Source organism: Dama dama, chromosome 12, assembly GCF_033118175.1.
Source record: "Dama dama isolate Ldn47 chromosome 12, ASM3311817v1, whole genome shotgun sequence".
NCBI classification, from domain to species: Eukaryota; Metazoa; Chordata; class Mammalia; order Artiodactyla; family Cervidae; genus Dama; species Dama dama.
This window is the reverse complement of record NC_083692.1, coordinates 74132915-74142787: the sequence shown is the minus strand read 5'-3', so window position 1 is coordinate 74142787 and position 9873 is coordinate 74132915. Positions and strand designations below refer to the sequence as shown.

Sequence of the window (9873 nt, the reverse complement as noted above, 5' to 3'; positions counted from 1 at the left end):
ATTATCTTACTAGCGTGTGAGATGACTGTAATTGTGTGGTAGTTTGAGATTCTTTGGCATTGCCTTTCTTTGGGATTGGAATGAAAACTGACCTTTTCCAGTCCAGTGGCCACTGCTGAGTTTTCCAAATTTGCTGGCATATTGAGTGCAGCACTTTCACAGCATCATCTTTTAGGATTTGAAATAGCTCAACTGGAATTCCATCACCTCCACTAGCTTTGTTCATAGTGATGCTTCCTAAGATGCACTTGACTTCACATTCCAGGATGTCTGGCTCTTGGTGAGTGATCACACCATTGTGATTATCTGGGTCATGAATATCTTTTTTGTGCAGTTTTTTGTACAGTCACCTCTTCTTAATATCTTTTGCTTCTGTTAGGTCCATATAATTTCTGTCCTTTATTGAGCCTATCTTTGCATGAAATGTTCCCTTGGTATCTATAATTTTCTTGAAGAGATCTCTAGTTTTCCCCAGTCTATTGTTTTCCTCTATTTCTTTGCATTGATTGCTGAGGAAGGCTGTCTTATCTCTCCTTGGTATTCTTTAGAACTCTACATTCAGATGCTTATATCTTTCCTTTTCTTCTTTGCTTTTCGCTTCTCTTCTTTTCACAGCTATTTGTAAGGCCTCCTCAGACAGCCATTTTTGCCTTTTTGCATTTCTTTTTCTTGGGAATGGTCTCGATGTCTGTCTCCTGTACAATGTCATGAACTTGCGTCTATAGTTCATCAGGCACTGTGTCTACAGATCTAGTCCCTTAAATCTATTTGTCACTTCCACTGTATAATCGTAAGGGATTTGATTTAGGTCATACCTGAGTGGTCTAGTGGTTTTCCCCACTTTCTTCAAATTAAGTCTGAATTTGGCAATAAGGAGTTCATGATCTAAGCCACAGGCATCTCCTGGTCTTGTTTTTGCTGACTGTATAGAGCTTCTCCATATTTGGCTGCAAAGAATATAATCAATCTGATTTTGGTGTTGGCCATCTGGTGATGTCCATGTGTAGAGTCTTCTCTTGTGTTGTTGAAAGAGGGTGTTTGCTATGACTAGTGTGTTCTCTTGGCAAACTCCATTAGCCTTTGCTCTGCTTCATTCTGTACTCCAAGGCCAAATTTGCCTGTTATTCCAGGTGTTTCTTGACTTCCTACTTTTGCATTCCAGTCCCCTATAATGAAAAGGACATCTTTTTGGGGTGTTAATTCTAGAAGGTCTTGTAGATCTTCATAGAACCATTCAGCTTCAGCTTCTTCAGGATTACTGGTCTGGGCATAGACTTGGATTACATAGGGTTAGCAAGAGGCAAAGAGCATAACTTTTTGGTCAGTCAGCCCTTATAGGGAATTTCCAACAAGTAGCCTCATGATAATATTGTTTTATTTCATGCTGTTTAACAATTCTAATTACAAGGGAGGCTGTACATGTCTCTAAATGAATTCAGGTATCAATTGCATGTGAAGAACAGGAGAAGGCCACATAGAAGATAACAGCAGTCTCTGCTACATGGTCTATGATCATGGCTAAACTAGACACTGGTGAGGAAAATAGTGGAGTTGGGCTTGACCTTGGTTAGTGAGATGCGGCTTTTTATAGAGTTTGAGGCTTCATGGAAGTACATAGGCAACTAATCCCAAGAAAATGAGGTGTCATTATCAAGAAAAAAGAAAGTCATGGTTGGGAAGCTAACAAGTTTTGCCCATAGCAGTTATTGTCACTGCTACTCAGTATTGCTAGAAAATTTTAGTTAGCAGGATAAGTAATAGAAAAAATATTAATGTTTGGAGATCATTTTATCATTAACCTAACACAAAGAGAAAGTAGTAGAAAAATTATTAGAAATGAGATGTAAGCATTGATACCATTTACCACCTACATATGGAAAACAAAAACAGTAATAGTAAGATCAATCATGTTAGGGGAAAACTTAATAGTAAGTGTAGCACCCAAGTACAAAATGTGCAAAATTAGATTTAACAAAAAGGTGTTACCAAAAAAAAAATATGACAAAATTTTGCTGTGCCATGATAGTAAATATTTAAAGGCATGTAAGAATTTCCTAGAAGACTCAATTTTGTAATTTTCTTAATTTTTTCTACATTTTATAAGTTTAATATTGTGATATCAAAATGACTAGCAGAACTTGTTTTAATTTTAGAAAATAAATCAATTTAATTTAGAATAAGAAAGATATAAAAACATACAAGAACCCTTGGAATGAATAAAGCAATGAGAAGGAGAAGATCTTTCTAACACTAAAATATACCATCAAACATAAAGAGTAAAAATAAAGTGTGTAGGACCTCCCCAAAAGTTAACAGCCAAGACAAGGAAGAAAATGAGCAGATGCAACCCCCCCCCCAAAAAAAAAGCATAACAAATTGTTAGTGGAGTAATTATGTCTTTGGAATGATGGAAAATTTCCTCATATCATTTCTCAAAAAATTTTAACAGATTTCAGTTTAAAGTGACATTTTCAACCTTAGTAAAATTTACAGTTAAAGTCACGTAGAACATATATATGTTTGCCTAATATAACATTTCTTAATGCTTATTTTAGAAATTAAACTACAACAAAAGAAAAAAAAAACTATATGAAAATCCCACAATTTACAACTAGTGACAGCTTCCAAACCCCCGTTGATTATCTATTGTAGCCTTTAAAGAATTGTCAGTTTGAGAACTGAAAAATGATGTCTCAATTTCTGTAATGGCAAAAGTCTCTTTTAACAATCCCAGTTACTTTTTACTGCCAGTCTCTGAGGACTCTGAAACAATCAAGTGAGTTTTCTCCTTTATACCTCCAATTAAGAGATGCATTTATATACTGAGCAGTTTGAAGTCCAGAGCAGAAAATAAAATCACTGGATAATAACTGAGCATTCAGGATTTCATAGTGATGTTACTTCTAAAGTACAAGGTGTTACATAATCCTGATGTGTTACTCTACCTATATATCACATCTATCATGTTAGTTCATTTATGATATAAATGTGTCTATAAATGATAAAATTCAAATGCCAAAATAATACTGAGGTGAGGGTTGAAGAGTGAAATTGCACTGGAAAAAAAGCTTATTTTTATATAAGTGGAAAAAATATAAAAATCACTCTAATCATGTTTACTGGGAATTAAGGCAGCAAGTCAGGCCAAAGAAATTATTCTTAGAGAAAGGGGTATGTTTTCAAGATATTTTAATTGTTTGGCTATCTTGATCAGGTAAAATGACTTTATTCTTTGAGCTACTACATAATATAGAGGAATTTGAATATTTGTTTCTAGGGATGCAATTATTTTTAAAGGGAGATAGATAACAAAACTGCAAGGATAAAATGCCTGATTCATGGCTTGGTCAATCATGGAGTTTCAACACATACAAAATATTGATGCTTTCATTACACTTGTTCAGAATTATGGAGAGGAATATATGACAAACTATCCAGTGACAGCAGTCTGAAAATTGCCATATATTTAAACAAACATAGTTTTTCCAGTAATGTATGGATGTGAGAGTTGGACTATAAAGAAACTGAGTTCCAAAGAATTGATGCTTTTGAACTGTGATGTTGGAGAAGACTCTTGAGAGTCCCTAGGACTGCCTGGAGATCCAACCAGTCCATCCTAAAGATCAGTCCTGAGTGTTCATTGGAAGGACTGCTGTTGAAGCTGAAACTCCAATCCTTTGGCCACCTGATGCGAAGAGCTGACTCATTTGAAAAGACCCTGATGCTGGGAAAGATTGAGGGCAGGAGGAGAAGGGGACGACAGAGGATGAGATGGTTGGATGGCATCACCAATTCAATGGACATGAGTTTGGGTAAATTCCAGGGGCTGGTATGGACAGGGAGGCCTGGCATGCTGAGATTCATGGGGTCACAAAGAGTCAGACAGAACTGAATGACTCACTTAACCTGAAGTGAACTGAGTTTTTTAAAAAAAAAAGAGAAGAATCACCCTTTCTAGGATATGATGTTTGCCAAGTCAATGAGCACCTTCAAATCTACTTATTTGCATACTTCAGAAAAACATAAGATCCAGTGGCTATAGCTTAGATAAAATCATTGTCTTGCATTAAGAGTACAAAGCACAAAGAAGGAATGTTGATTCACATAATAAAGATTTCCATTTTCTATCTGACTACCACCTGAAAGAAAGAAGTTTCTATGCTACTCTGAGTAATGGTGTCAAACATAATGGTTAGAGTATGGCCACTTATCAAATGTGTATCTATCTGATAGTAATCTGACATACCTAAGTGCATATAATGTTCATTATGGCCAACTGGATATACTGTGTCTCTAAAAACTATACTGTGTGATTAACAGGTTGGAGATCCAGAAATAATCAAATGTATCCTATTTTATTCTCTCATTTTGGCATTAGGTCTGACTCTAGGCTCTGAAGAAGGCAATAAAAGCTCTAGAGATGATCACTGAGCCTGTAATTAAACTTGAACAATAGAGCTAAAATCAGATAAACAGCAGAGGTAAAGAGATAAGTGAATTTATGTAGATGAAATATTTACTTTTCCTCTTATTATTATTTTTTTTAATAATTTAGCTGAGCAGAGTCCACCTCAGTCAGCACCACATATCTATTTCTGTCTATCCTTGACAAAGTTAAAGGTTAAAGGAAACTTAAGGAAAATCAATGAGAGGAAACAGGTCCAAAGTGAGAAGTAACTCTCCAAAGATGCTACTCTGTTCAAACAGTTCATCATACTTTTAGTTTGTTTGTTTAGATGCACAACGGTAAACAATTCAGTCACCCTACTCCTTACATCTCTTTGAGTGAAAAGTTGACCAGGACTACCTTAGTTACATCACTAGCTCATGGTCTTAGTGACAGTACTTTTGGTATTTCTACATACTCATTGTATTTATGAAAATATGTGCATTAAAAGCAAATATCAGATAAAAATGGTCATGAATTTTGCAACACTTGCCCGCCAATGCAGGAGATGCAATTGATATCGTGAGTCAGAAAGATCCTCTGGAGGAAGACAAAGCAACCCACTCCAGTATTCTTGCCTGGCAGGCTACAGTCCACAGGGTCGCACAGAGTTCAACACAACTGAAGTGACAGCATGCAGCATGCAGGGTAAGAATGCACAGATAGAATACATTTATTTGCATAGCCACATAAAGGGATGAGTTAGGAAAACAGGTGAAATGAGAATCTGCACTTTTGAGAGTTAATCTGGTGTTTCAGGTGTAAATGAATAGGGTTTGATCTCAGTAAACCATGGAGCTGTCTCAATACTTAACTTTCTATCAACAATACATGTCTTTAATCAATCTACTTCAGGAAGCATAATGCACATAATGTGATTTTGGCAATAGTTTTTTATTTATTTTATAGAGTTCTTTACTATCCTCATAATGTTTATGGGATGAGTACACCAGTAGTGATGAATTCTCTTTCATTTCTGATTTTGCTAAATTGCCTCTTCTCTTTTCTTCTCACCCTACTTAGAGTATCATTGGTTTTAATCTTTTTTTTAAACAACAGGGTCTCGGTTAACTGGTTTCCGTTGTTATCTCTCTCTGAATTTCACATTTAATTTTTGCTATAATTTTTGTAATTTATTTTCTTCATGTTGCTTTAGTCTTGAATTGGTCTTCATAATATCTTTTTTAGTAAGGTAAACTTATTACTGCATACTGAGGATATCATAATGTACTTCTTGAGATTCACAAAAGATAAAAATCTACCTCCAGGAGATTTTTTAAATTCTCCTTTGTCACTCTAATAGTTTAAGTGTTTCTACACAGTGCGATCTGGAGCTGAACATGAAAGGACACTCGTCTTCTAACTGAACTTGCCTTGCACTAACCATGCGAATAATTCATTTAATTTGGTCCATAATCATCACATTTTTTTTGGTCTCGTGGTCCTGTGAAATATCTCCAACTGAAAAATACCTAAAATGCACTCCCTATTGCCAAAACAGTCATTTCCCTGAATAAAAGGCAACATGTTTAAGCAAATATTAAGTTTCCTGACCTGTTAGTCCCTATCACACCCTGTTTGCTTTCCCTTTTCAGAGAGCTTCTGCGGAAGGATGAATGGATCTCCTGAAACAGATCAAGTGTTTCTGAGTTCATCTTGGTGGGACTTTCTGTGTCTCAAGAAACTCAAATATTCTTTTTTGCAATCTTCTTTCTCATCTATGTTGCCATCATAGTAGGAAACCTCCTCATTGTCATCTCTGTGATAGTTGACAACCATCTTCACTCCCCCATGTATTTCTTTCTGGCAAACTTATCATTTTTTGATTTATGTCTTTCTTCTGCTGCAACTCCCAAAGGGATTTCAGACTTCCTTAGAAAACACAAGACCATCTCCTGGTGGGGCTGCATGATCCAGATGTTCTTTATGCACTTCTTTGGGGGTGGAGAGATGTCTCTTCTGATAGCTATGGCCATTGACAGGTATGTCGTCATATGCAAACCCTTGCACTACAAGACCATCATGAGTCACAGGGTGCTCACTGGGTTTCTGCTGCTCTCATGGGTGATTGGGCTTACCCATACTACAAGCCAGATGGTTTTCACTGTGAATTTACCTTTCTGTGGTCCCAATGTATTGGACAACTTTCTTTGTGACCTGCCCCTGGTCATCAAGCTTGCCTGCACTGATACTTACACCCTAGAGCTCTTGGTGATCGTGAACAGTGGATTTCTGTCCCTGATCTGCTTCATTCTCTTGCTCATGTCCTACGCTGTCATGCTGGTCACCATCTGGCAGCGCTCCTCCAGTGCATCCTCCAAGGCTCTGTCTACACTCTCTGCTCACATCACTGTAGTCACTCTCTTTTTTGGCCCTGCCATCTTCATCTATGCTTTCCCATTTAATAGCTACTCTGTAGATAAATTTCTTTCTGTGTTTTACTCTGTCATCACTCCTCTCCTTAATCCAATTATTTATACTCTGAGGAATCAGGAAATGAAGGCAGCCATTAAAAGACTAAGCAAACATCATACTGGTGCTGGGCTCACCCACTAAATATTGTCTGTTACAAACAATTGTTTTATGTTCTCTGCTCTTTGTGTGTGTGTGTGTGTGTGTGTGTGTGTGTGTGTCTGTGTGTCTGTGTGTAAGTCGCTTCAGTCATGTCCAACTCTTTGCTACCCCAGGGACTAGCGCAACAGGATTCACTGTCCATGGGATTTTCCAGGCGAGAATACTGGAGAGGGTTACCATTTCCTCTTCCAGTGCTATTTGTGGGTAGTGAGTCTTAAGTATATATAAAAATATTGTAAGTAAGTATTTAAATAACATAAATTTTCATATGTATAAAATCCATGACAATAATTATTCTTACAAAAGATTTTAGTGAACCAATCTATAAAAATATGAAATTTTAATGAAAGCACATTATATGATGTTTAGTGTGACTTTTTTTTCCAGGTTGTATGTAGTAATTTACCAGGTATTAATCTGCCAAGATATGTCAACCATATAGAAGCTTCACAGAGGAGTTGTGATTTGAATCACAATTTGAAAAATAATTTTTCATTGTATAGTTTTGATAAGCTAATCATCTGGAGTAGAATGTTTCAAGTACTTAGAAAATAATATTCCAAAAATTTCTTTGGCAACCCGAATAGTTTTCTCAGCACTATATGATCTGAAATATTGAAGATCAAAATCATAAACTGCTCATTGTATCTTGCTATACCAGATAGCTTGAATACTAATATTCTTTTAACTAAATTCAGGTATTGATGACTGAATTTTTATAATATTTTAAACATTAAACATTTTTAACCTCTTAAAGATTTGCACAAAGGACATAGCAAAATCTGAAAATTTTAGAGTGATGACCACTCAACTCCACTAATTAATCATTAATTAATTACCATTCATCCATAAAGAGCTTTCCATATGGTGAAAAGAGCCTTCTCCTCTTTCTCCTTTCTCTCTGCCTCTTTGTCTCTTCTTGCCCTTTCGGCTATTCTCCCTACCTTCTTCCCTTCACAGCTTTCATGCCACCCCATCTCTTCCTCTCTCAAAGAACCTTTATATGGTAAAAGATTTTTGTCTATGATAACAACTGCTTGAGGTCTATGAAGTTCCTTATAGAAATAAAATTAAAAATTAAATTCCAGTGTGCTGACATTTATCAATTATACAGACATAATAACCTTTCATATGACTATATTTTTGTTAAGGAAAATGATTCAGTATAGAAACAAAAGTTACAAAATATGTAACATTTCATTTAATAAAAATTGTGCATTGTTCATATAATCAAGATGATAAAACTTTGTTGTAAGCTATAAATAAGACAGATTTAAAGGTACATAAATTCTTTTGAGATGAAAATGCTCAATTTTGTAAACCTGTTCATTTCTCCTATGTTTGTCATGAGTTTCTAATATTGCATTGATTGATCCCACTGGGACTTGTTTTAGTCTCAGGAAATAATTTTATTTCATTAGAAAATACAGAATTTCTAAGAAAATTTTGAATGAATAGCACATCAACCTGTCCTTCCTGATATTAAAATGCACTGTAAAATAAAATGAGTAAAATGAAAACTTGTGGTAACAATATGAGAGAGAATAGGTAGATCAGTGGAACAGGATAGACCTGCATACACATAGTGAACTTATTTTACAAGTGAGCAGAGGTAATACAAGATAGACTTTCAACAAATGGACATTCACATACAAAAAAAAATCTAAACATAAACTTTACACTCATCACAGAAATTAACTCAAAATAAATCACAGGATTCAACATAAAATGTAAAATTATAAAATTCATAGAAGATAACATAGGAGGAAATGTAGATGACCTTGGGCTAGGCAATGACTTCTCAGATATATCACTAAAGGCACAGTCTCTGACAGAATTGGTAAGCTGGATTGATTAAAATTTTAAAAAAATGCTATTCTCTGAATGAGAGTGTCAAGAGAATGAAACCACTAGCCACAGATGAAGAACAGATTTGTGAGATACATATCCGAAAAGGACCACTATCCAAAATATAAAAAGAACTCTTAAAACTCAAAATAACAAAATAAACAGTCCTATTTTGAAAATGGCAAAGACCTTAACTAACACCTCACCAAAGAAGTCATACATCAGGTATCATCAGGATCATGTAAATTAAATGGTAATAAAACACTACTACACAGTTATGAGAGTGGTCAAATTCCAGAATACCGATGATGCCAAGTGCTGGCAAGGATGTGGAAACACAAGAATTCTCATTCGTTGTTGGGGGGATGTTAATGGTACAGCCACCTCAGAAGACAATTGGTGGTTTCTTACAGAACTAAGCATACTTTTACGGTTATGTTTCAGCAGTTGTGTTCCTTTGTATATTTACCCAAATGCACTGAAAACTATCCAGAAAAAAATGCACACAGATGTTCAGAGCAGTTTTCTTTATGAGTACTCAAACTTGAAACCAACCAAGATGTTCTTCAGTAGGTTTATGGTTAAATAAACTATGATACATCGAGACAATGGAATTTTATTCAGTGATAAAAATAAACAAGCTAGGAAGCCATTAAAAGCTTGGAGAAAAATGCATATTGCTAAATGAAAAGCCAATCTAAAAAGTTTACATATTCTATAAGTCCAATCATATGGCATTCTGGAAAATGAAAAACTACGGAGACAGGAAAAGGTCTGTAGTTGTCAGTGAATAGAGGGGGAAAAGGAAGACTAGATGGAACAGAGGGGATTTTATGGCAATGAAACTAATCCATATGATTCTATAATGATGTCTATATATCATTATAGATTTGTCCCAATCCATCCAATGTTCAATCAAGAGTTAACTATACTGTGAAGTGTGGATTTTGAGCGACAGTTATATGTCAGCGTAGGTTCATCATTTGTAACAAATGCACCATAGT

General features: G+C 35.5%; 1 protein-coding gene across 1 annotated transcript; it reads left to right on the top strand.

Annotated features, from left to right (window-relative positions):
- The first annotated feature begins 5081 nt into the window (after positions 1 to 5081).
- LOC133066872 (olfactory receptor 4K13-like) lies at positions 5082 to 7003 on the top strand. Its single transcript, XM_061158265.1, has 2 exons — positions 5082 to 5095; positions 6082 to 7003. Exons 1-2 carry the CDS (start codon positions 5082 to 5084, stop codon positions 7001 to 7003), a joined length of 936 nt encoding a protein of 311 aa, XP_061014248.1.
- The last annotated feature ends 2870 nt before the right edge of the window (positions 7004 to 9873 follow it).